At 40.4% G+C, this 27,574-nt stretch overlaps 1 protein-coding gene across 13 annotated transcripts in view; it reads left to right on the forward strand.

The window, feature by feature from the left end:
- Positions 1–27,574, forward strand: part of ZNF521 (zinc finger protein 521) — a 236,963-nt gene that overhangs the window by 20,360 nt on the left and 189,029 nt on the right. For 12 of the 13 annotated variants that reach the window (XR_015704120.1, XM_087754700.1, XM_087754709.1 and 9 more), the window contains one exon: positions 4,089–4,268. Coding sequence is in view for 10 of the 13 variants with exons in the window: in XM_087754700.1 (XP_087610826.1) it covers positions 4,089–4,268 (180 nt within the window). In the remaining 3 variants the exon portion in view is untranslated. Of the gene's footprint in view, positions 1–4,088; positions 4,269–9,574; positions 9,713–27,574 lie in introns of all 13 variants that reach the window. The other variant, XM_087754782.1, reaches the window with a different exon arrangement.

Genomic DNA, 27,574 nt, shown 5'->3' on the forward strand with positions numbered 1-27,574 from the left:
AGAGAGCGACAGAGTTTTACTTTACCACTGAGCTGAAGAAATATTCCTTGCCTGGTAATAATTATAACCACATGATCTAAGTTTTCCTTTCTTTTGCCAGCACTTTTCCATGCAGAAGTGGCTTGGAAGGAGGTCTGCTGCAAGGCAGTGAAATGGATTGGAAAGGAGGCTGTTTTCTTGGTAGTTTGATGTTTTAGTTGTGATTAGCTATGGATCCTTGTAGCATAGGCAGAAATATGTAAGATGAGTTTCAAGAATACAGATAGTCTTTGCCAGTCCACTGAGATGGCTTTTAGATATTCATTACTTTTACTTGACTTTTATATGGGTTATAAAAAGTAAATGTGGTGAAACCTCATTTTTACATGGACAGAATAGAATTTCTGCTGGTTGGCCTTAAACCGCTCCCATACTTGAAATTAATTGAAGTCCATGGCTTTATTGCCTCCAACACTTTTAAGCCAATGCAATTTTTCATTTTCCCCAAAGTTGCAGTTTTATTAGACCAAGCTACAGCAATAACATCCCTTATGAGGAGGAGGAAGAAGGGAAGGGGAGAACCACCTGCCAGGGAACATAGTAATGAGAAAATCATGCTTCTTTTAATTTCCATTTATAAATAATGTTAACATAATCAGTAACAGAAGACAACTGTTCTTTCTCTTTTTTTTTTTTTTTTTTTTGAAGTGCCTTAATAGGCTGAATTTATTTCTGTTCCAAAAATATAACCCTCCTTTCCATACTAGATAATTTTCAATGATATCTGCAGATGGAGCCGGTGTGTGTACTGTTGCTGATGTGTATTGAAAAATTTCAGTTTGTGCATGGCAGCATCTGAAATAGGGCAGGGAAGCCTCTGGAAATGACAGTGGCATTTGCAGATGTTGGGAAAGGTAATCTTACTGTAAAGACAATCTTTGTTGTGGGAATTGTGGCTGTGATTGTTGCAGATATTGGGGAGAAAGAAATGTGGGAGATGAATGACATTTGCCCTGAAGTCTGTATGCGAGCATGAGCTTTGAACAGGAGGTTAAGGAGAAAGTACAGATGAATGCATACTGCATTTATAAAATTTGTTTTATTCTAGTCTTTCAAAAGAGCAGCTCAAATAAGGCAGCTTATCCTCAGTTTAAGAAACCATTTAAGGTTAGACCAGCTCTTGATGGAAGATATTTGTTGCTGTAACAGAAAAGCTCTATTCACAAAGCGTCCAAATGATATTTTCTCTCTTTAAATATCTTTTTATTTTGGTGGTGACATCTCTTCATGGAAGCAGATCACAGTGGAAATGCATTCATTGAGAGAGGCTGAGACTGCCAGAACTCATTTCACAAAGCTGTCGTAGGCTAAACTCAAACCTAGGTCCCAGAGGGTCCCACTTAAGTGTTGACCTAAAAACAAATGTGCCAGTTGGCTAGAGCATGTATTCTAAAGTTGCAGCAGAAGGGAATAAGCTTGACTGACTTCTGTCCCTGTAGAGTTTATATCTGCAAATGCAGAAGGAGAAGCAAAACATTTATTAGTCTTAAAATGATTCTAATTTTAATAACTGGTCTCTAAGTAGGAAGCTTTAAATTGAGCGATTCTTTAGGCTTTTGTGCACTAAGGGGTGCATCTGTGCATACGTGTGTGTGTATTGCTGAATTCCTGTAAAGTGCAAGTGTTTCTGAATAATAAGTCTTGAGAATTCCCTCCCCTCCCTTTTCTTTCCTTCAGCATTGTACTTAAAGCAGAGTCAGACACTACCCTTATTTTAAAACAAACAGGTCTGTAAACTTTATGTGCAGCATTTAAATACTCATGTTAAAATTCAAACCCAGTGCCCACATTTCCCTGAGTGCTGTCAGTTTTATGAGATGAAACTGGGAGCTTGAGCTGAACAACTAATACTATGCGATGTGCACATGCTGCCTTCCAACAAGTGTTAATGATGTTGGGGTCAGTTTGCAACAGTTAAGACAATTATTTCTTTTTCTGAACTGCTTATAACCTGGTGATCTCCTAACTACTTTTATTAATCTTGCAAAATACCTTGGAAAATGAAGTGACAATGGGAGTTATTAGAGTCAGAGCATTCAGCAATGGCTAAAATGCCATAAAGTCCTTTTATTTAATTAGCATCCCTTTTTGGTGTGTAAATTTGCAGACGACTTTTTTATTTGGAATTAGCTGCCCAAGTTGAAGTTTTCACTCTTGAAAGAACCTTGTGAATGTGATTTGTCATACAAGGATTGCAGTCAGTGGATAGGCAGGGCTTTTGCACAGCAAATATATTTTTGCCTTCAGAATGTGTTTTTTATTTTTTAAAATTAATCTGGTTTCCCTCTGTAACATAATTCCCTTAAAAATAAATTCTGCCCTTTACCCCTGTCAAAGAAATTCCTCGGTTTTGATCACAAGCCACATAGCATGAGGAAGACTTCCTGACACGGGTCATTTCCAGTTTCTGCTCGCGGGTCCGTCTGTGTTTGAACAGTTGAAGGGCAGGGTGCAGCAGTGTGGACCAAAGGATGTAGAAGGATGATGAGAGCCCTGACCTTCCTTGTGGGCAGCAAGAACGCCTGTGCTTTGTGTGCAGTGGCAAATACAGGGGTGGCAGTGCCCGCACCACTGTAGGATGCTGAGAGAGGATTTAAGAGTGATTTAAAGTGGAATCACCCTCCTCACCCCTTCCCCATTCTGATATGATTTTAGTGTTAGCATGTTTCTCTCCTTTTAAGTAGTTGTGCATGATCATAATCAATTCCAATGCTCAGTAAAGTGGGTTCACAGATACCAATTCTGTGTGGCTGCAGAGAAGAAGCCTACTCCTGGTTAGTCACCCGCTTGGCTAAAGAGTGTAACATCTTAAAATGTACTTGCACAATCTCCTGTTATTATGTGAGTTTGTCCTTGTTTTCTAAAATGACTTGTTTCAGTTCTAGCTCTCTCAAATATCTAAAAGGAAAGATGAGGTGGCCAAAGCAGAAAAGGGAAAAGTGGTGAAACACTTGCATTCCTTCTGCTGGAATGTACACAACCATTTTTCTTCTGCATTTCACTTGTTGTACTGTGGTTCCCAAGGAAAAACAAAGTTAAGTGCCAGCTTGCTTTATTAGGGAAGACAGACTGTTTTATTTCTGTCTTTTGAAGGAAGCTTTTAGTAAAGTGGGCAAAAAGTCAGGAGTAGTTAAAGCTACTCCGCTCCTCCTCAGAGGAGGAAAAGTTCTAGACTTCGCATTATCTCACTCTGCGCTGGTCATCTGCAGAACTGAGGTCGTGTGCAAGCTGTGTGGCTTCTCTGTGCAGAGGGGATGGCAGCAAGACCACACATTTCTTCCAGTTTAGAAGCTGCAACTGGGGTCAGGACTGCTGCTCTGAGGCTAGAGCTACCCTGCTATCCCCAAAATGCTTGTTAACATGTCAAACAGACAAAGCTCTCCTTGTGCACTATTTGGGTTTTACAATAGTTAGTTTCCAGTTTTCCATGATCTGGCAAATACAGGAACTTTATCGGGTTTGTCTTAAGTCATGCACAAGTTCAAAGCATGTGTAGCATTTTGACCCAGGGTATAATATTTCCAAGGCTTTGTTTGTGTCAAATAGCGTGGTGATAGAGTACTGGAGTGGGTTGTAAAATCAAGATTAATTTCATGTTTATGTAAATCAAATTTGTTAGGCTCTTAATTCTGGTAATTTCCTGTGAAATGCTGTAGTTAACAGTGAAAAGAAGTTCCTGCACACTCATTGATTTGATTTTTCTTTTCATTGAAAACTAATTGCATAGGTGGTTTATCCTTTCTTACAATGATCAAAGCAGCTTCAATAGCTGTGATAAAATTGACAAACCTAACATTGAAGCATGGAAGAATTGCTTGAGTGAGAATTTGTGGGAGTAGAAGGGAAAGTCTCCTTTCATCGAGATTAGAAAAAAATTAAGGAAAAAGCCTCCTTTGCTTATTTAGCAATAAAATCTACAGTGTGCTGCAGGCTCATGCCAGATATGTTTCTTCTCATCATTACCACAAGAACCTATCTTGATTTTTTTTTTTTCTTTTTAAAGGTTCTCTTCTTAGATGCCTGACGTCACGGTCTTGATTTTCTTTCAGACCCTAACTGTAAACTAGAAGACAAGGCAGAAGATGGAGAAGTGCTAGACTGTAAGAAAAGGCCGGATGAAGGGGAGGAGTTAGAAGAAGAAGCTGTGCACAGCTGTGACAGCTGCCTCCAGGTGTTTGAGTCACTGAGTGATATCACAGAACACAAGATTAATCAATGTCAACTGACAGGTAAACAATACTTATCACTTTGTGGCTTTGTGCACTGTTCTATTTCTGAATCCCATCCCCTGCTTCTGATATCCCTCCTCCTTTCTCAGTTATTTTACTCCTGCACTTGAATGCTTGGGTGAGACCTTTATAAACAAATTCTGGGACAGGATTATACTGTAAATGGGGCACTATAAATTTCCTTCATACTGAAGGATGTATGGATAATTACTGCGTTGTCACTGTATTTAAAGTGTTCGTTAACTGTCTGTGCCTGACTGCTGCGTGTATTCTCTAGATTCGTACTGTACAGCTTTCTGTACTTTGCTTATACACATATTTTCTTATGTCACTTGTGAATGCAGAGGGTATTTGTAAGTGGGGTTTAAGTGCAGCCGCAAAATGAATGAATTTGCACAATGGCATGTTGCAGATCTGGGCTGAATGTTGCGTTAGTCTAATCTGTTAACTACAAATGACTGTACAGTAATCAGTAACTGAAAGTTGAGAGGAATGAAGCAAGTTGTTGGAGGGGAAAATAAAATCTCAGCTTTAGTCAAGGGGCAGAACTGAGTGCTGATCAGATACTACTGAACTGAGCAGAGCTGGGTGAATGGGCCTGTAGCCAACCCGGTTTCCGCTTTGGAATGATGTAGACAGCCCCCTCACTGAGGAAACCACATGAAATCTGCTGAAGTAGTTTTGTCCTCTTGTTTTGGTAGGTCTTTTGATGGTATGCATTGTAGGTCCAAATATCAACAGTATCAACAGAAAGGCATTTTTATTTTTTATTAGATGGTACTTTAGTTTTAGCGTCTACAGGGTAAAAGGTATTTATTGTGCAGTGCAGTTATGTTAAAAACCTTCCTTTATTATGACTTTGTAAACAAGGAAAGCCATCCTCCCCATTTGGGAATGCTTTTAGAAAGTGTGCGTGTGCTCATGTTTGGAGAGCTTTCTGAGTTATTTTTGGTTCCAGTAGATCCATAAGCTAAGTTCTGGCAGGATCACATAAAAGTCAAGTAGCAGTACTGCTCTTGAGGATGAAGTGTGAAAAGGAGGTGAGCAGAAGACAAATAAGTGCGCAGGAGCAGAAGGAAAGTTGAGGAAGTAATGTGAATTTCTCAAATGGTTTTAATCCCAACTTCAAATTATGGAAGATGAAACTCTGCTGCAGCAAGAAACATGTACTTTTATTAATATATCGCTTTGCCTTTTCTTGCCTGTAAAATGTTTTTCTAACTTCAGATACAGTCAGTTTTGCCATTCCCTAATCACTCCTATGAACTTCTAGAATGTATTTGTCTATATTGCTCATGGTTTCTGGCAGTATGGATATTCTCTCTTGACTTTAAAAAACTTAATGTTTTCCCCTCCTTTTTTTCATACCTCTCTTCTTTCTTTTGCTCTTTCTGTGTTGAAAAATTAGTGCCTTTAGCTTGTCTCTTCCTTCCTTCTCCCAGAAAGCATTGTCCCTGCCCCACTCCTCTGGATCTCCCCTTCACTGCCTCAGATCCCATTTATTCATGCCTGTTTTTTCACCTTGATTTGGTATGGCTGTTTCTCCCTTCTGGTTAGTTAGTTGTTGCCCCCCCTCCCCACTTCTACCAGGTGGTTTCTCTGCTTTAAAGCTGCAAGCAGAATGCACTAAACAGTGCTTGCACAGTTGGGTTGCAAAACTGAAGAAAAGCAGGTGGGGGGAGCAGTAAGTAGGAAGAGTCCCAGAGCACTGCTCCTGAACACAGTAGTTCTTGCTGAGAGTTGTGTTGCTAAATGAGAGTGAAAACAAGTATACTGGATTAATCAATTTGGGGTGTACGTGTAAAGGCAGGAATGTACGTGTGATGTTAGGGGATGGGGGAATGACAATGAATCTTGAAGGAAATTGTTTTAAGTTCCTGAAAATACCTTTGCTTCTCTTTCAAGGAAACTTGTGATAGTGAATGGGTAGGGATCAGACTGTTTGAAAGCTAATGAAGTGAATAAAAACCTAAACCGCACATCCTTCTGGACTATCAAGTTGACAAAAAGCCAACTATCCTCTGTTTCTAAATATAAATGACCAAAATACACCCTTAAGTTGAGAGAGGGGCCTGGATGGAATGGCCAGAGTTGAGGATTTCTTCTTTCTCCAGCAAAAAAAGTACTAAACAGGTGGTTAGTGAGGTGAATTCAGTGCAGGGTCCTAAGCTGCACGTATGGCCTAACACTAAGGATACAACAGTTGTGAAAACCTCATCCTCTAAGATTATTTTTATTTAATCAGCGACAAACAGTTGACGGACAAGCAGCTTACCTTTCTCTTCTGAAGCACAACATATATTTGACAAAAATAAAATTTCCTTTTAGCATTTTAGGCAAGCTCCCTGGACTCTTGCCTTTCTCTTGGACTTCCACCAGTGCCTTTTGGTGCCACGGTCAGATACAAAGTTTTCAAAAAAAGGTATTACCATGGAGGGGCAGTTGCACCTCCCTTTCTCATCACAGTCTTCTGACGCAACAGGGTGTTACCTAATTGCTCTGGTTGTCTCCTTTTGGAGGAGTCCCAATGAAACTAGTAGATACCCTAAGGTATTTGTCTTCTACTAAGTTGTTAATGAAAGGCAAGAGATTTACCAAAATTGAATTTCTTCTATTATATTATGTTGTTCGGGTCAACTGTGTTCTCTCTGGAGGAGGGCAGAGTGTATCATCTATCCTGATGTATAATCTTTCCAATCTGGGCCTCATGTCAGGTACTGAAGAGTTACCTAAGTTGTCCATTATGTAAAAATGCCAGAGCTGTCAGCCTCTGAAGTTCACGTTTGAGTTCTAAAGCCCTCCAAACCCTGATTTCTCAGATGCTGAACCAGCTGGAGCTTGTCTGGATTTTACTGAGCTTCAGAGGTGAGAGGCATAGGGAGCTGCACTGGAAGAATTTATGAACTGTGCTTGTTGACCCAGTTTTAGGGTCTTCTTCCATACAGTTATACTGGGTAAAATCAACAATTATGTTGATGGAACAAACAGGATGGCAAAACAATGGCTTGAGACAGTCCTTTAGTAAGACCCTGAGTATGAAACATGAGAGTTGAGTGTCATAGTGTCTTGACTGTCCTTAATTCTACCAGCTTTCTAACATGCTTGAAAATGAGGCTTGCCACTCTAGGTTCTCAAATTGATACTGGGGCTTCTAGTTTCTGCATTTGAAAATGTTACATGTGTTCTTCTGAAGCTTTGACACTTCAGTGGAAGGAGTAAAATCGCTTTATTGAATCTTCATTCTGCACTCTCAACCAAAGACAGGAATGTGGAGAAGGGAGCTGGTTTATTAAACAGTGGTCCCAATCTCTCCAAGTGTCAGTCACCCCCACCTATTCAGAGGATAGTGGAAGATGAGAGTTACAACTCTGTGAGATTCAGCTCTCAGGATCTTGAATTGCTGTTCTCTTGCAGATTTTTTCAAAGGAGAACAAAAAAGTTCTCCCCAACTGGTTCCTTCCTGTAATCTGTTGTTTGAATTGAACTCATGTTCTTTTTCTAGAGGAGGGCATAGCTGCTCTCTTATCCTAATGTGTGTGCTATTGATCTTTTCAATTTGGGTCTGATCCAATATCCATTGAAGTCAATGAAAAGATTCCCATTGACTTCAATGGGGGATGGAACAGGCCCTTCATGAGCTACTTAGTAATATTTTTTGCTATCATCTGAAATTCTTGTACTGAAGCTTTCTCTGAAAAGGTGATGATTTATTTATGTTAATTGCTGACAATTCCTGTGATGTTTGTGGAATACAGATAATGGATAAATGGGGGGAAAAGTCCAAAAAAATTCTTTGCAATACTTGTAACCACAGGCAGATAAGATGCTGAACTATATTAATTTAGTCATTACAAAAGATTGGCAATAAAAATATGGATTTAATAGTGTTTCTCTCTGATGTTAGTGCTTTTCTCACTCTATCCTTCCTGCAGCATTTCCATTTAATATCTCATGAGCCACTTGCACATTGTCATCCTCTAAGTTGTATATATAAGTAAAGGATCCAATTAGCATGGCTATGAACCTGATGTCCTTCTAGTGTATGTCAGTTTGGATCTCACTGTAGGAACATGCATGCAGGATCAATTGTGGTGCACTACTGATATACCCTCAACTGCACCTTCTCTCCTTCTGCCGGCAGGAAAATAAACTTAACCTTTTGCAATGCTGCTGTATATGCTGTTGGTGGGGCACAATTTGTCAGACATTTTACCTAATCTTCTCCTACTTGACGTATAATCTCCTTGCACAGTGTTTTGTGCTGTTTATTTCACCTTTCAGTCGTCAGGGATCGTACTCTATGCAGTCTCCCCTGTATACGTGAGAACTGCCTCTCCGCTGGGTGACTCTGTGTTCTGAGGCATTCAGCTCAAACTTGGTTCACTTGAAGATCCTGTAGGTCGCTTTGGCATCAGAAGTCTTGGTCATAACCAGAGTAATACTAGAAAAGGGAGCATCCTATGGTGCTGCCTTGCTTGCAGTCAAACATGCAGTGAACCTGCCAGTCTAGTTGGCTGAGTTGTTGAATAACTCAACAGCAATGGATGTGCTGGTACACAGGACTGCCATCCTCCACCTGAATGTCAGTAGACCTAGTGCTTGTTACATGACTTCCCTACTAGCCCCATTGGCATCAAAGGCTGTAAAACTTGTCTGAAAGCAGGCTACTGAATCATATGCAGCCCTAGCTTCAAGGCTAAGGGTGTTCTGAGGTAAAAGACATAAGGTATTTCTCCATTGGGGATATTTATTTTACCTCTAGGTGATTAGGCAGACTTAGGTTTATGCTTTGGGCTCTAGCTTAGTGCTAGAGCTTTGACAGGTTGAATAAGTATGTCAGGTAGAGCTGAGAGCCATTCATGTTATCCCCTAAGTTGTTTCTGATGTTGAAAAGGTTACTGGCTATAGCTGTGTATCCCCTGCCAATGAAGAGATGCAGTCCTGCTCTCTAGCCCTGCTCAGAGATTCCTCTTGCATGCCATCTGAAAATAATTCCAGCAGATATATTGGGGACCAGTTGTTCTGAGTGCTGCTCTCCATCAGCACTGGAATATCACTAGGCTGGGAACTTCTACCTAAGTCAGTATTTCTGTATTTCCAATTATGACCAAAATTAATCTTCATGGATATCTTCCTTCTGTGTGATTGAGAAACACCTTCTTGCATGTCTAGAAATAAGAGGTTGTGCTACCTAACAGCTTCACAGACAGCATGCACCACGAGTGATCATGGGCTTACCAAATGGGAGGTACTAGAGATTCCACTGTAATGGTTTCCTTCTCTTGCCTCTTTTCTCTTCTTCCTAGTGCCCAGGAATCTTTCATCTTTCTGAATGAGTTGGTAATGCCAGGACCACCTCCTTCACTAGAAGACTGGAAAACTTTCCAGGGGATTTTGTCCCAAAGGATGTATGCTGTGCACAGTGAGACTACAAGATAAATCTTGTGAGCACTTGGCGTTGTCATGCTTTGATATCCTAGCTAGAATTGCTCTTCCTGCTAGCAAAAGAATCCTAGAGCTGGCCAAATATATTGCAGACCTTTCCATTGTTTTTTTCAGTTTCCACTATCTGTGTGGAGAAAAGAGACATGGCAAGGGTCCTTGGTCATTTCTGCAGTACAGAGAAAAATCTGAACTTGATAAAAGTGCTTCTGAGGACAAGGACCCTAAGAAGTTAGATCTGTGATGCACCAAAAGCATATTCATCTGCCTCACTGCAGTTAGTGGCATGCTGCCAAGCACTGTTTGCCAAGTACAGTTACTTCACTTGAGAGAGTCACCCCGTTTCTCTTGAGAATTCCTGCACCAAGGACTGTATATGGATTTTACATTTAACAGTTATTGAGTGAAAGACAAACAGTGCTTGGGCTGGGGACTTGAGCTTAGGCCTCTCTTTTTCCTTAGAGGGCTTCCCAGTTGCTGTACTACAGAGACATGCTTCTACTTTTCCATTTGCTTTGGACCACAGGCTTCTGACTTCTTTTCCACAAAATGACATTCTGTTTGACTGAGACAGTGGAAAGCAGACCCTCTCCTCCAGGTTCCTGTCCCAGCCAACACACATGGTAGTTCAATGCACTTCTTTGACTTTGCAAGTTATGGACTCGCATCCTTTCAGAATTATGTGGTCCAGGACCCATACTGCAACTCCAAGTCCTTGATATTTGGGGAAAAGGGGGAATAGGGTGGTAACTACAGCCTCTGTCTCCAAAGATCATAATTTTGAATTCAGAGAGCAGTGTAAAGCCTGTCAGTGGACTTGGATGGAAGATTTATATACATTACAGAATGGCCAAGGCCTGCTATAATTGTAGCAATCTGGAGAATCTGCCACACAGAACTTCATATGCAAAACTGCATGCTCCTAGGGTCTTAATAATTGTGTTCTTAGATTTTCATATCAAAATTCTGTATAAGTACTTCTATAGCTAGCTTGGTACTGCTCAGAAATGGAGGGAACTTGTATACGCTGGAGCTGAAAGCTGTGAAAGTAGGCTGCATAGCCTTCTTGCTGTTCTTCAAAACCTCTGTGCTTACCTTGAGAGGCAGTAGATCCATGATGAACAGCCAACATGGGCAAGGACGCATAAACTCCTCCCCCTTTTGCTTGGAAAGCATTAATCTCTGCTCTTGAGATTGTTAATCAGTCATAAAACCAGTAGATCTTCACCTCCTGGGTGTTTTAAAAGCAGCCAGTTGCACTTCCTGAGTTGTCTGTCAGTGACCTCTTGTAAATGAAAGCAGCTGATGTCTGTATCATGGAACTGTTGTTCTTGACTCGGGGAACCCCTGTAATAAACCCGTTCATGAGCATTAATTGTAAATGCCAGAACATTTGTTCTGTTTGGAGGTGGGAGAGGAAGCAAGTGGTGGTGTCTTCCAAGGAGCTTTGAGTGCTTCCTGTATATCTTTCATTGATATTTTTTTCCTCAATTTTGCTTCCTATTTTCCCCTTATTCTAGCCTGATTTTCCATCACTAAAAAAGGCAAGTGATTCTTTTAGCACATACTGGCAAGGATAGCTTTGGTTGGCTTATCTCCTGTGTGGGTCCACCAAGGACTTTACGCCGTGTGAACCTGAACTCCCAGCGTAATGGCAAGATACCGGATCAGACCTGGTGTCCCTGCACCAGTGAGGAAGCAGTTCCCTCGCTGAGTACCATGGACAGAGACGCCTCCTTGCTGGCCCAGGAAGTCCTGGTCTGCAGCAGCAACCACTCCGCTGGAGACTGTAGTTCTCTCATTGGCAAAGGGGTTTGGTGTAGCCAGCTCCAGTGCAAGGGTTACCAGGTCTAGTTCTTGGTACAACTGTCTCTCAACTGTCTTTTGAATAATCTAGCATCATGTATGGGGCTCTTAGGGCTCATCTTGCAGCAACCCATGCCTTACTGGGCAAATGGAATATGGCAGCAGCGTTTGGCCAAAGTACTGTTACACACACAAGGTATACACTCCTGTCCGGAACATGAATCCAGTCATCCTGGGACTTGGGCATCACACATTTGAACCATGGTTTTGATCACTTCTGCTCAAAGTTTCTCAAGTAAATACTCTTTCATTGAAGATAAGGAATGAATATTGAGGACAACAGTACACTGTTTTGCAGGTTAAAAGACCCGATGCGCCAGTCACTCAGAGCCGGTTTCTCAGCATGTACTCAGAGGTTTATGTAAACAATATACCTTACTTCAGTATCTTCTTCCCAAGTCATGCTCAGCAGTAGGACTTCTGGTCGTAGTCCTAAGCTATACCAGAGGACATGTCTATGTGGTGCTTTTTTGACATGGGACTGTGAAAGCACCAGTTAGGCATACCTGACGTGCCGTTGTGGGTGAGTGCAATAGCATTAGGCTCTGGGAGGGGCCACGATAACATTATAAATAGTTTCTCTTCTGGCTTTGGTATTTTGTGGTTACCAAGCTAGCTCTACATCATTGTCCCTGTCTCTAAGCACTGACTTGCCTAGCTCCCTAGCTTTTTCAGACTTAGTTCAAGTGCCTCCCTGGCACTCTGTTGAAAATCTGCCCTAGCTAGATCCAGAACTTTGCTTTATTACATTGACAGTCTGTTTCTCCATTTATTTATAGCCACTGCTGGGTGTTCTAAAGGTCAAGCCGTTTCCTCACAGAGCATTTCCAAATGGGCAGTACAGGGTATCTCTCTGTTACCGTTTGGCTACTGTGTCTTTCCTACTGAATATTAACTTCACTCTCCCAGTGCTTGAGTGACATCTCCCGCCTGTTTCAGAAGAGAGTCCAATTTCTGAGATCTGCCAGGTGATGACATGAGGTAATCCACTGACCTTTATCAGGCATTGTGTGGAGGACGTAACTGCCAGAGCTCCTTCCAGTTTTGGGAGAGCAGTACTATAATCACTATTTGATCTGTGCAGCTGAAATTCCGAATTCTCATTGTCCAAGGAAGACGGTTGCCTGCAGGGGAGAGAAGGGAGGGGGCAGGGGGAATCATCAACACTGGCACATATGTGAAGAAGAAAAAATAGTCATTACTTACCCTATGATAACTATGCTGCTTCCAATTACTGTTGTAATCAATACGGATCCTGTGGCCAAGCTTGTCTTGCTTTTCACAGTCCTCAGTAATACAGACTTTGAATTGTAAAGCTGCTGCTGATACAGGGTCATAGCTACCCTGACCTTTACCCAGTACAATGGGAATTCATGTGTATGATTTTAATAGACACACTATTAAAAATAAAACAATGATTGTCTTGCATGTATGCACATATATACACCTACAGTCCGTATTGACTACAGTGTTTCCGAGAATCAGTTACTGTAGAGTAAATACCTGTTGTTTATTCTATGCTTCTATTTTACTGGAATATTTATAATATACTGTCAGCGTATTACAAAATGGGTCTTGTTGCCATGACAAATTAGTCTTTTTAAGAGGTGAATTTCCTGCACCTTCTAAAATAATTTTCTTGAAATACTTGCTGTTTTTATTATTGGTGCTTGCTTTAATTACCATTTAGAAATGAACGGAATGGGAGGTACAACAGATTATCATTACTTATATGTTCAGCAGTTAAATTCATAGCTTGAAAGCCAAATGTAACAAAATGCCCCACAGCTCTTTAACACGTTGCTTAATACAGCTGTAGAAGAACCTTAATTCGTGTTTATACAATCAGCTGTAGAGTGTTAAGGCTTCCGGGTGATGTGGTGGTTCACTAACACACCACCTATATGGGCTCAGTTTATCCTCTCAAGCATCATCTGGAGGGTGTAAAAACCCTGCTTTTTATGAAAAAAGAGAATTGTTGGAGGGGAAAGGTCCTTAAAGACATTCCAGTCCCTGCCTGGTCTTGGCGTAATAACCTGTTTGAGATCGTTGTAAGATCACTTCCACTTCCATACTGTGACTCTGTTAGTTAGAGGGAATAGGGTTAAGACAAAGAGAAAGCACATCTTAATTCACCCAGGGTGTTCTGAGCCATACCTTGTGCTTTTTGAGGAAGACCTATTGTATTGAATACTCTGTTGAGGAAATCCACTGTGATGTTCAGGTAGAAATTTAGCCCCGGCACAGGGTGCTGCACCTATGGAAAACACTAGGGCCTGCAGTCCCATTTACTAAAGCTCCTCTGTTTTTTACAAGACACTAGATATGCCATTAATTACAACTGTTCTTCCAAAATGACTGATAGTTGAGTCAAACTCTTTCTTAATGTGAACCCTTAATATTCTTAATTTTATATCCCTGTACTTGTACTAAGAGGTCATAGTCCTTAGCTGGAGATATCATTTGGGAATGCTGTAGTGTAACTGAGATCTATGACCTCTTAATAAGCATCAGGAGAAAGAGATGGGGATCATTCTACAACATGCCCCGGGGGTACTTTCCCTTCAAGAAGGCAAGCTGGAACTGTTCAACTTTTTTCTTTCTTTCAGTTTTTTACCTTCAGGGGGAAATTGATCGATTTGGAGATGATTATTCCATAATCTCTGAATTTTTCTCTTCTACACTGCAATGGGAACTCCTTGAAGTTTAAAGGGGTTGTGTCTCCTGTGTGCACTGTGGAATGAACCCAAGGAGATAATGGGGACAGCAGTTCTCTTAGCACAGTTAGTGTAATAGCAGGCAAGTTTGGAACTAAAATACCAGGAGGGTCTGTGGACAGAAAAGGGTAAATTTGTTATTAAATTTGGCTGACTAAGCATGATCACTTCTCTCCATGGATGCTTCATCGGAGATTTATTTTGGGGGGAGGAAAGTGGGGTTTTCCCAGAAATATGGATGTATTAAAGACATGGTAGAACTGAGAGTTATCATGGTGAACTGAAACAAACTAGAAAAGGTATACTGGCAGTTGACTGCTAAAAAACTCAAACTTGGCAAAGAGTATTTGACACAGATTTAATAATGACATGAAATGCTGGAACTTTATGTGTGAAATTTTAGGTTAAATTTACTCTTAATAATGTTATCAAAATAATGTTAAGTTTATACACATACAAGTAAATTGATTTAATATTTTTGTCTGTAATACTTCTGAAGCACATAAACCGCAGTAAATTATTTTGCCTGTGTGTAAACAAGGAAAGCATGCTTTCAGGACAGGGAATGAACTGGAGTGCTTCGAAATGTCTTTTGAAATAGAACTCTTCATACGATAGTGCCATGGATTGGCACTTGGTCGATATGTATAATATATGGGAATTCAATTTAAATTTCATAAAAATACCTGTCACTGGTTTATTACCTCCCTCAGCGTGACCAGAACTGGTGTCTCTCGTTTGTTTTACTGCTGGATCCCAGCAGGAAGTGCAGCCTAATGACTGAAGGAAGGTTGGGTGACTCATGCGGGGGAGGCTGGAGAAGGGTCAAGTTTTTCAAGTACTTTGCAAACCTTCTACCAGCTGTAAAAGCAAAGCGTAGGGAAATGAAACGGCAATTGCTAATTTACCTTTCTCTGACAAATGCAGGCTTCAGCATGAGTGCATAACACATCAGTTTTACTGTTAACACATTAATTAACATCAATAATTTTTCATATGTATGTGTTTATTTCTTATTGCCATTATGTGACTTCAGTATGTGGCCAGAAGTGATGCTCGGATTCTTGCAAAACACTGAGCATGTTTGATCTTTCCTGTAAATTCAGTTTCTAAGCAACACATCCTTTGTCCTGAACTACTTTAATATGTCAATAACCTTAGATTTCTGTATGATTCTAATTATTCTTCTAAACTGCATTTGAAATGCTTAAAACAGTTTTAGTATTTGCTTTTTTTGTCATGTTATGATTAGAATATTTTGCATTACAGGACAGTCTTTCCTTCACTAGGCATCTATGTAGCATGACTGGAGAATGTTTTTCAATTTATGTCCATCAGTTGTTGGCTGTAATCTTTGCTTCACTGAAACCAATGGAAATGTCGTTATTATGTTCGTTGAGGGCAGGATTTCTACTAGTGAGTTCAAATTCTCATTTGATTTTATTATTGCTCTCAGGATTCTTCTCCGTGGCACTCAGACCTCTGCCTTTCCAGTGCTCTTTATCATTTCAAAATAGTCAGTGCTTAACAAACTTATTTCCAAATAGCATTTCCCAAACAACTGTCAGGCTGTGGTATTAACCCTGTAGTTGCAATCAGTTTCCCCTGGCAGGTTAGTTTGAAAGTAGAAAAGCTTCCCCTGTCTGCCATGATAACAGGTGCTCTCAAAAGCAAAGGCTGAGAAAATGGAAGAATGCAGTTTATCTCGTTAAAATTAGATACTGCCTCTTTTGTGACCCTCTCCACCTCTCATTGTCTTTGATTTTCTCTTGTTATTTGGTATGCTGCTTCTTGCTACTGAGGCTCTCTACTTTTCTGTCCTTGTTATCTTTATACTTTCCATTCTCTTACTGAGTGTTTTGGGAGGTGTGCTTTTATTTCTATTGCCTTTTCCGCTCTCAGCAGGTCAGGTATCCCTGCAGTTCTCCCTTTGGCTGAGAAGGGTGGAGATGGTTTTCTCTAGTGCTGAAGTATCCCACTGCTGCTCTCCTTCTTGTCTGTTCTCCCTCCTTTTTCACTCTTCACTTTTCTACTTTTTGTCTCTGTTCCCTCCTTGCCCCTAGGGTCTCCAGAATAGTGCTGCTATTCCTGTTGAGTACTTCAGCAAGAACAGCAGACTGAAACTCACTCAATATACTTAGTTTCATTCTACAGCCTCTGCTGGACTTGATGATGCTTTTTACAGGAACCAAGAACACAGATGCAATCTCGGGTCTATAGCCCATCTTGTTATTTGCACAGTCATCCATTGCAACAGTCTCATTCTTGATTTGATCACTTTTTGATAATTTTTATAAATGCTCCAGCTTTTGTGTAATGTTTCTTTAGGAATATACCATAGTGGATACCACTGAAAATATCTCAAGAAGTTCCAAAGTAGTAGGAACATTTACCCCTCATAGCACAGGGCAAAAGAGTGTTTGGTATTCCACAGAGCTTATATTTTTTTGTCATCTCTCAGTGCAGGCATAGCCAGCCCTGATTTATTGTTGAGGGTGAGTTTGTGTATACTGAGTTGGTTTCATGAAAGGCTGTTGCCTTTTCTGTTGCATTTCAGTTATTGGACAGTGCCTAAAGTGCTTAAAAATTACGTGTGTAGTTCTCCTCTATGGGTATGGAAAGGGGGCCAATACAAATTAAAGGCTAAATTCTACCTATTGCAAAATTCATAGGCTTGGATACGAAATCAAAGTGAATCTCTGTATGCTGTGAGTCCCACAGATTTTTTCTTAAAATGTTTTTGAAACTGCACCTCCGTTAGTGGATCTGATGCTGTGAGGGTGGTGAAAGGGGCTAGCAGATGTAACTGATTAATAAATACATGTGCAGTGTGTCAGTATTGTTCTTTGCACGTGGGGCAAACCTTATATTTGATATGCCTGTAAGAATTGCACAATGCCTTTCATTCTGTATGCTCCAAATCTTTTTTGCAACTATTTATCTACAATGCCATGAAATGTAGCCAGCTTTGCAGAAGACAGCAGCTAAGACCCATGAGACATAGTGGGGGGAGACAGGAAACTCTGGCCAAGAATAATGTGGCAAACCTCCTGCTCTTGTGAAAGATGCCACAGGATCTCTGCTGTCCGCAAAAAGCAGATTGCACTGCAACTTTTAAGATGCGAATGGGTGGATTATTCCACATATGCATTGCCAAAAAATGGCTGATGCTTTGTTTTTCAGGTGAGTAGTACTCATGGGAGTTCCGTGTTTCAAAACGGTATGACTCTTCTTTGTCACTCCTTCATTTCAGAGGGAACTGACAGCACAAGCTCTTTTACCGTGCACAGAGGGAGGCTGGCCCTGATAACCCAGCCATAGCTGTAGAAACTGTTCTGCATGCAAGGGCTGTCAGTCCCACACGATTCTGAATCATGGGGTCGAGGAAGCGGCTCAGGGTAGTGTTTAACCCTAAAGTATCCTGGCCCTCCCTCTTCTCCTTACCTCTGTTCTCTGGGAGCTCTAGCACAATATTTTGACTTGTGAGCCCAGAGGGTTGACTGTGTGGCAGACACTTAAGGTAATTATGGGCTTACTTACACATTTTACTGTCAAATTACGTAATTTTCGATAGAGGGCATAATGTATGCTTTCCCGTACACACTTGTTGGGGCTTGGGGTTCTGCCTCTTATTAGACAGCTTAAAAATCAACCCATGTGTTGTAACAGACCCTGGTACAATTGCCATAAAATGCATGCAGCATTCCTCCCTTTCCTTCCGTAACATTCTAGGATGTAGAAATACAGGATACTCTGTGGAAGAAAAGTTTGGATTTGAAATCTTTTGCTGTAGTATGTGGAATGTGTTTACTAAACTGTGGAAGGTATTAGAGGTACAGGAAATGTTGTGTACTTAGGTAGTCAGTATGTTCTTAGTGGATTGAGACATGGAATAATCATTCTTCCATCAGCCAAGTGTAGTAAATGTGATTTGCAATCCAAATGTTATTTGCATAGTTTATAGGCTTGCCAGCTATTCTCTTAACAACGAAGTATATAGTTTTATCAGAACTACATGCCTACTTCTGAGGAGGGGGAATGGGAAGAGCAGAGAACGACATCTTTTACAAACAAATGAAAAAGAATATTAATTGTTTTGCTATTGACTAAAAATAAGTTTTGATTACACATTGCAATTGCATTTGGTGACACTGGAACTGAAGAAATTTTACTTTGAGTGTAAAAATGGTTCTTAACAATTCCTCTACTATGGAAGTGTCTTTTCTTGGATGGAAGACAGACACGTTTTTCAGCAAGCGTCTTTTTCTATAAAAAGATGTTGCAACTTTTGACTGGTTCTAAGTTGTTCATTATAGTATCCTCTTTCTCCTTTTTCTTATACATTGCTTAAAATGCTGGATAAAAGATTCTTCTTTCTTACTGCTTCTCAATAAGCAGTTAAATCAGATTGAAAGAAGAGTCACTGTGAGTTAATTAGATTGCATATTAGCTTTAGGGACATGGCTCCAATATAGAACTCTTTAGTTGCCTTTTGTATAATAGTGTTTGCCCTTAAAGGTGTTGTATGTTAAAATTCCAATATAATTATGTTGTATGTTTCAGTTAAAAATATACTTTGCAATTAGCTTTTTACTAGCATTTAATCTATGAGAAACATGGACAGTTGTCTTATTTTTTCCTCAAGAAACTGTACGTCATTTCATGGTTCCAAAAAGTATCTATTTTTGTACGGGGCTAGCTAGCCTACACTGGTGAAATGCTTCTAAAATGACATGTGTAACGTTATATTATTGTGTAAGTAAAGACTGTAGCGTTCCCCTTTTCCAGACCTTATGAGCATAATCAGGCGTACCATATTTTAAGAAACACTAAGCCTGTCTGAGCAAAATGCCTGCAGGATCTCATACTTCTCCCCTTCTTTCTGTTTTTTTTTTTTAAACATAGACCTGGCTCAGATTTATGTAGTTCATTTGAAGTTTATACAGTGAGTGGATTAATCATTCAAAGACGAATAGCTAAGTAAAGTTACTTTACCTTAGAATTTGCAACTCCAAAACTGATCTCATAAAATGAGTCCTCATATGTTCTTTGGCATAATTCTTCTGTACCCAGTCTGCACTGTTTTCTATGAGCTAGAGCAGGAAGGAGGAAAGAATAAAATTCCTATTTCCAGTCTAAGGCATGCTTGGTGACTTGTTTCCTCCCTGTTATTTAAAATTAAACCCGCTCACTAAGCCTGCTTTCTTAGCATCACCAGAAGTACCACTGTTTTCTCTAAGCTGCAGAAGCATAAAGAAATTATTCCCAGACTGAAAGCCAGTAAACTTCAGACTAGAATTTACCTTTACAGATAAAGGTAAGTAATTTCACAGAATATTAACCTCCGCGTTGCCTCATTGTTCAAGGCCATGTCTTTCTAACTTCTTGTCTTCCCTCCCACTTTTCATTTATTTTTTAAATTTCTTAGCTTTCTTCCTTTCTGTATTACATTTGCTGAGAATATGGAAGACTCTTGTGCTGGTAGAAAGGGAAATGATGTAGCTGTGTGTTTGATCTGCGTTTTTTTTTAAATAACTTACGAGTAGTAAAAATCCCAACATCAATGACTACTGTTTCTCACTTTCAGGACTTTTGTGTTATGATTATTTGCCTTTCAGAAGATTTGTAAATGAAAGAACAGACATGGTTATTCAGTGCAGATTTGAGGAAAAAACTGGGGAAATGATTCTACTTGATTGCCGACAAGAAAATTAATGCAAGCCATTGCTCCCTCATGAAGAAAATAGGTTTAAAGTCCACTCATTTCTTCCATTGTTAAGCCATGAGTAGATTTTAAGCTATTTAAAATTACTGATCCTGAAAAGCCAACCTACATGAAAGAGGTTCAGAGAGTGCGTAGTTGAATGTGGAGGGGACCAGGTGAGAGTAGGTGAGTTAGACAAATTACCATCACTTTTCATAAGTAATTACTTACAGTCAGAATCCTCTGCTTCGTGTAGGTAATTAGTAACTTCAATGTTTTCATCCAGAGAAAGGCATACAGCTTTTTTTTTTTTTTTTTAATAATTTTGAACTTCCATTTTGCAATGACTGATGAAGAACTACTGACTGTGTCTCTCTTAAATCCTGTCTGTCTGGGGTTTAACTCCCGATGTGACAGTACCTTTTTGCCTTAGGCCTTTGATGTATTTATACTCACAGTGTCTAGGAAGATCTAAGGGTACTTAAAAATTAAATCAAAAAATGAACTTAATCACTTAAGGTGAGATATACGTGCTTGCGTCTGAAGTTGTGATCCTGAAACGCTCTGCTCAGCTGTTACCTCCCCTAAAAGACACCTTTCTGGCACGCCTAATGGGCTCTTGTCTTGGCCTGAGCCCAGAAGTACCACTGTTTTCTCTAAGCTGAGGAAGCATAAAGAAATTATTCCCAGACTGAAAAACAGTAAACGTCAGACAAGAATTTAACTTTACAGGCAAAGGTAAGTAATTTCACTGAATATTAACATTCTCCACATTGCTTTATTCTTTTGACCATCCCACAATCTAATGCTTTCCGCTACTTCTTCCAGGTCATGAGTGAAGGAAACTTTTGCATATGAGGTGAAAAGGTGTACCAGGGAATTGTTATTCAGGAATGCTCCACTTCCAAATTTGGGGCATTAAGATTCACAGGTTATTTTAAAAGAAAAAGTAACACACACAAAAGACATAATGATAACTCTACCTTGCCTGTTCAGATTGTTCTTAAATAGCATCATGTGGTTAAAGTGTAGGAAGGTGCTGCTGGAGATCCTCTGTTACAGCTGTGAGGAATGGAGGATGTGAAGAGGAGGTTCTTTGTTCAGTGGTGTTGCATTTCTCACTGCTCTTTGCCCTTTTCCCCTTGGCTTAGGTGGGAATAGGAATATATGACATTCCAGGATGAAATTACTTGTACAAAGCAGACCTACTAATTGAATTAGAATTGTAAGCTAGTCTATTCCTTATACTAGTTATGCCAGTTAATACTGTTACAAAGAAAGTCATGGTGCATGCATATACTACCAGTCACTCCCGCAATGGATTTCCATGTAGCTGTAATAGTACTGAACTGGTTTCCATGTTGTCCTTTGCCATGACAGATTATACCATTGTATTTGGGATACAAACTGAATTCTTGTGACTCTGAATTTAGGCTTTGTGGAACCTGACTGGGAAGTAAGATCTGGAGGTATAAAACTTGCACCAACAGTGCTTTGCTACAAGGTTATCAACTGATTTAAACTACTGAGTCCTACCCATCAAAGCTTCTATTTTGGAAAACATTTTCTGGGAATCTTTCTTTATGAAAAGTATAGCAAGCCCTTAAACAAATTGCTACTATTTATAGAGTTGTATTCAGAAGTGAATGTTTTATTTGAGATCTCAAATACCTATCTCTGCAACTCCAAAGTAAAGGATGAGGCTTTAAAGATTAGAGGGCAACATCTGTTAACTCTAGCTGTTTTGCATATCTATATACCATATAAATTTGTTCAAATGATTTGAAAATAGGTATGCATAAAAATATACCCAACATTTAGTTTACTGACCATAATGTGCTACTCACTGAAATGAGATTATGACTTGCAAATGGATCTCCAGTCTAAGTAGTTTTGCAGACGTGTAAAATGTCTTCTGTGGAAGAAATGCTTCTGTGGAAGAATGGCAAATCGTGTAAGTAAGGTGAAGTGGAGAACATGATTGCTAAAATCTTTAATTGCTGAATAAATATCTTAATAGCTGAAAGGATACAAAGGTGCCTGAGGCCTATGTCACATTGCACAGAAAGCTAACAAAACAAGTCTCTGTTCATCCACCTTTATCACTGCTCCAGTTTATTTTATGAAACTTAAAAGATTTAAATATTGGCATGAATAAATGTGACCAGACAAAATAGTAAACACAACTGTATCTCTGTGCTTTTAAGTGACGCTGAAAGCAGAACTAGCATCCAAAATAAGGGAACAGAACTCTAGATTTCAATGTAGTCACTTCAACATACTCACACAAAGATTAACCTTTTCTCTAAAAGTAGTAGTTAGGTATTACTGTGGCAGCCTTCTTTGGCCTTGTATTTGCTGTTACTTATTGGTGCTTGCTAGAGCAAGTGAAGAAGTAAATACCTGAGGAAAGGACCTTGTGCTCAGTGTGATAATCAGATTAATTTGGGAACTTAAGCTGAATCTGTTCAGCAACTCTTAGTTCATAATATGCATGTCTACTGAAGTACAGGAAGGCTAAGCACAAGCAGATAATGGACATCCTGGCCCTGTATTGGTGGTGTTAGCCAGAATTTTCTGTTGTGATCTGGGTATCAAAAGGAAAGAGGGTGATGAAGAAGAAAAGCTTATTGCATAGGATGGAGTAGAATGGATCTCAGCACAAAGACCCTTGCAGTAGTGAGCAGTAACTGTGTTATGTCTGTATGGTATGGTATGATGCCATGCAGAGATAGTTTAGCTCTCTAAGTAAGAGAGTTGTATTAACTTGTGAGCAAACAATTTCTCTTTCTCAGGATGCTGCTTCAGTTCCCGGGCTGGCAAAATCCCCAGTAACTCGGGTATTTTATGTTTGCTTTAACGCACAGTGTGGATGTGCCAGGTCTGTGTATTTGATTTGCAAAGAACAGAAATGTACTGGTTTCCGCTTAACTTGGTTGTTGATGTTGTATGTTGTCTGCATAGTGTGACAGTCCTTTCATAGAATCAACTCTTTGAAATACGAATTTCTGTAGAAAACAGTAGTTTCACACCTGTGTCCTCTGAACTCCGCAGGTGACTGAATCCAGGAGACAGAGGCTTTCAATCACTGAAGGCAGAGGTGTAGTTAACTTCAAATGCATTGCTCAGCCTGCTGAATTTGTCTGTTCACTATTGGCCTGCTGTAAGTTAGGGGAGCGTACAGGTACCTTTCTGAACAGGGGAACAGAGTTCGGTCTGTTAGCAGTACTTCTGTGTGTCACACCCTCATTACAATGTGTTTCATTTTATATTCCCTTTTTCCTTGTTAATTTGATCCTGTCAGTAGTTAAAACCAGGTAATTTGATCCAGAAATTATGTGAATCATCTACGGAGAATTGAAGCATACAGAAATTTAACATGAAAGAGAGACCTGTCTTACACCTGTTTTTCTGCACCAGTATATAGTGACCCTAGAGAAGTTAAACAAGGAATTTTCTTTTGAAAGAGAGGGCAGAAATTCTGCATGATATTAAGGAGAAAAGAGCCTCGGGGAGGATCTTTCACTCACTGTGAGCTGACAAAATGCTCCAGAGCAGCACAGTCCACTTTTAGTGTCACATTGAAGAATGGAGACACAGTTCAAGGGTGTGCTATTAGTATCGCCAACCCAAACTTCAAGTGTACATGTGATGGAAAGGACCCTGCTGCAGACAGCTAGCTCAGCTGCTGAGTGGTAGTAACTTGAGAATACTCACAGGTCTTTTCTTGAGATCTTATTAAAGATAAGGCTCAAAAAAATCTTGAGGAGATTCAAATCATTGATTTATTTATCATTCTTTTTAAGCTGAAGCACACTGACTGTTTTTTAAATATAAAAAACGAAAACAAAGGAGAATAACGTGTTGAAGTATAGGCACTACTGCCATCTTTATTATTATCCTGTGCCTCGCTCAGGTGGTGTTCACAGTTACCTGGACTACTATCAGACTTGTGCCTCGAGGACATCTACAGTGCTCATGAGACAGGGCTTTATAGAGCAGACTCACACAGCACTCTGCTTCAGAAATGAAGTGATTGCTGGCCAGGAGAAATCAAAAGGGAGCATTACATTACTTCCCACTGCAAATGTGATCTGGACCAACAAGCTGTAACCTGCACTGACAAGAAAATTAGCCTTGCCACTGTATTTTAAGGGGGAAAAGCATTTTTGGGTAAGATGTAAGGCAGTTTCCCTTTGGAAGTGTGGGGGACTGCCATGTTATCAGAGACAGGGTGAAGCTCTGGAGTGGGAAACCATAGAGTGGTTCTAGTTAACAACGTTTTGAGGCATCCATGTGTCATTCATCAAACTTGCCTTTTGTCTGTCTGAAAACAGAATAAACAAAGGAGATGGTCTCCTACATAGTTCTTCTCAGTGAAGTAGATAATCTTGGTTCACTGAGCAGAATATAAAAACAAGTCATTCTCGGTGGCATATGCCATAATGAATGCTTGATTTCTGAACGCATCTGAGGAGTACCTGCCCCCCCCCCCTCAAAGCCACACTGTCTGACTGACACCCGCAGCTTCCATGACCGAAGAGGCTGAGAAAAATGTTTTAAGGGAGGAAGTCTTGATGGCACATCAAGGTAGGCATTTATAGACTGTCATGACAAAAAGCCCTGTGTGAGAACAAATAAATACACGAGCTTGTTTTTTCAGTTTATAAAACTGTGCTTGCCAGGGATCGTGAAAATGGGAGCAATAATTAGGATCAGTATGCAAATGCTATTTAAACTCTCCACAGTTATTCCCTACCTCAACTATAGCTTTCTTCCCCATTTTCTTTCCTCCTGTAGCACATGTCAGCCAAAACACAACCCACACCAAATTGGCCCTGCAGCATCAAAGCTGACAAATCTAAACTGTGATAAAATAAGGGAAATGGAATTCATGCAATTACAGATTTTACAGAGGGCACCTGCCAGCTTTTCAGGAGCTAACCAGAGGAGTGTTCTTTGAGTGAAGCACCTCAGGAAATCTGTCCTCTGTCATGTATAGGCCCCAGGTTAAGTAAGACTGGTGGATAAGAGCAGCACCGTAAGCTATCGCCGAAAGGAATCTGAGGGTCAAAGTGCGTAACAAAACACAGAGCAATGCTGTTCCCTGTATAAAACCTTATTCAGTAATGGTATTTCTGCATCTTTCATCAGCTGAAGTTTTGAAGTGCTCTAAAGAAGAAATTCTGTAGGAGAATATGAGGGTAATCTCTACTTCAGTCTATGCATTGAACCATGAGAGCCTCTGACATCACACAAGAAGGTTGTTTGGCCTTCGACTTTTTCTGGGTAGCCCAAAACATGGAAACCCAGCAGGACCAGCACAACACCACAGAATTCAGGCATGTTTGCCCCTCTGGAAAGAGTCCATGTGGTCTTTCTGTGCCTCTGGGAGCTAACCGTGACTCACTGCCAGTATGCTGGACTGGGTGTTGGATGGGTCGTCTTCACCTAAATCTTGGTCCTGGCAAAACACATGTAAATCATTCAGTGTTATTGACAGAAATCAGAGGAATGTGAGTCTGCTGGCCATTTCTTCATGTACGCAGTCACCAGGAAGGATGATGTCAGGCAACTGTGTGGCACCCCACAAGAAAGCACTCTTGGGTGAGCAAGCAGTAGTCATCTTAGGAGGAAAACAATACGTGGAGTCACTGCATGACTCCATACATTATTTCCTCTGTGCCCGTGGGACCACAGATGACTCAGCAACAGTTCATGGCTTGTAGTAACAAAAGTAGCTGACAATTGTAACAAAATCAGTATGGATGCTTGGTTCTCATCCAGGGCCAGCGGGAGGTTCTCAACCAACAAAGCCAATGCAGTCTAGTCTATCAGGACATCTGTTGCTTATGAGGGGAGTGATGTAAACAAAGAACAGCCCTTTCTTCTTGTTTTATCTGCTCATTAACAATGTGATGCCTTGTGAACCATAAACAGACAGTGTGTGTTAGTTACTGGCTTTGGTGCTGATTACGCTGTTGTCAGATAGGAAGTCTCCTCTTTTAAGATATTTGCAACATTGTTGTGGGAATAAAGGTCAGGAGTGGACCTGCATCACTGAAGTGACCAACTATCTTAGGGTACCGTACCACTGACATCTAGTTTTCACACTCCGCCAACAGCCTGATTTTGGAATATCTGCCTCACACCGAAGGCTATAAACCTGTACTGAAAGACAAAAAGCTGTAACTGTACTGTGCCAGAGGGTGACCGGAGCGGAGACTGAGGCTGTCCCCAAAATGTCCTTGCAGGAGCAGGGTATTTTTAAAATAAAACTTCGAAAAGATCATGGGAAGCAGACGATGCCATACCGCAGAGGAAAGGTCCCTCCCACCTGGTGGAACAACTCTGTTCCTGAACTCCTTACTGTGTGATCGATTTAGCCCTCTGGGTATAGGGGAACACTACCACCAGGCACCCAGGGTGAGAGGAGAGCTTCCCTCCCACTTTTTATGCTAGTTGGGGCCAATCTCCATTTCTCTGTAAGAAGATGAGGGAAAAACCTCGTAAGCCAAGTTGTGCATCAAAGAGAAGGATTAAATCCTGCTTGGTTCTGCCAGGTGACCTGCTAACTCCCTGAATCATGGAAAAGAATGGAGAGACAAACAAGAATAAGTCTCTTTTCAAGTCCCATCTCAACTCTTGTGCCCAAGCATGAGGAAAGATCATATAATTTTCACCATCCCTCTCTCTCCTGCAGATGCATTCTAGCTAGATGAGCAGAGTAAGCATAGTCTTAGAGAGGGATGTTATTGTTAGGCATTTATAGGAGAAAGGACCAAATTGCCCTGGAGTTTCATTGTGATGTGGGACCTACCGCTGCACCAAATTCCTTTGAAAAATCCTATGTCTGTTGCATCATTCCCCTTTACTTACCGTTTGGTGCCTGGTTTTTGCTGTGATTTACATAGTAACTTGAAAGCGAACAGCACCATAATCTTTAGAGGGTTAAATGTTACCTTTGGTGTTTGTGTACGAGTCCCTTTGACCCCAGTAAGACTTCTGCTCGTGCAAGAGTAGGGAGTACAGCCTTGTCTCTGGCAGCCCTCAGGCAGTAGTTGGGATTTGTTCTAATTAATGGAGTCACTAGTAGGAATTATTCTGCGCTTCCCAAATACATAACCAATGAGTTCTTCTGTTAGTTCGTTGTTCTGTTTTAATAGGGCTTTCAAACATTTCCTCTAGGCTTTCAGAGAAGTCGTATTGAGTGCATTATTCAGTATTTTAGACTGTGCTCATCATTGCATTCTTTCTAATCAAAGCACCTTTTTGGTTGTGTGTACTCATAAACTACAGACAACATGCAGTACATAGATTTGGCTGCTTTTCCATAGCCACTCTGAAAATTGTAAGCAAAATTGCTTTTCATTTTGCCTGACAGCCAGTTTTAATTTTATTCATCATTTTATCAGATTATATAACATTTCTGTTGTCTGCATCTGTCTTCTGACTGCTTGCTTCTCTCTTCCTTTTCCCCCCCATTATGTTTATGCTGAAAATATGAAAACAACAATAAAGAAGAGACCAATAATAGCTTCTTGCAGTAAAAAGGGCTTATTAAAAGGATATTTTCT

The sequence above is a fragment of the Nipponia nippon genome, unplaced genomic scaffold, assembly GCF_047370975.1.
Source record: "Nipponia nippon isolate SJK-2023a ecotype South Korea unplaced genomic scaffold, ASM4737097v1 scaffold_1, whole genome shotgun sequence".
In the NCBI taxonomy this organism is placed as follows: domain Eukaryota; kingdom Metazoa; phylum Chordata; class Aves; order Pelecaniformes; family Threskiornithidae; genus Nipponia; species Nipponia nippon.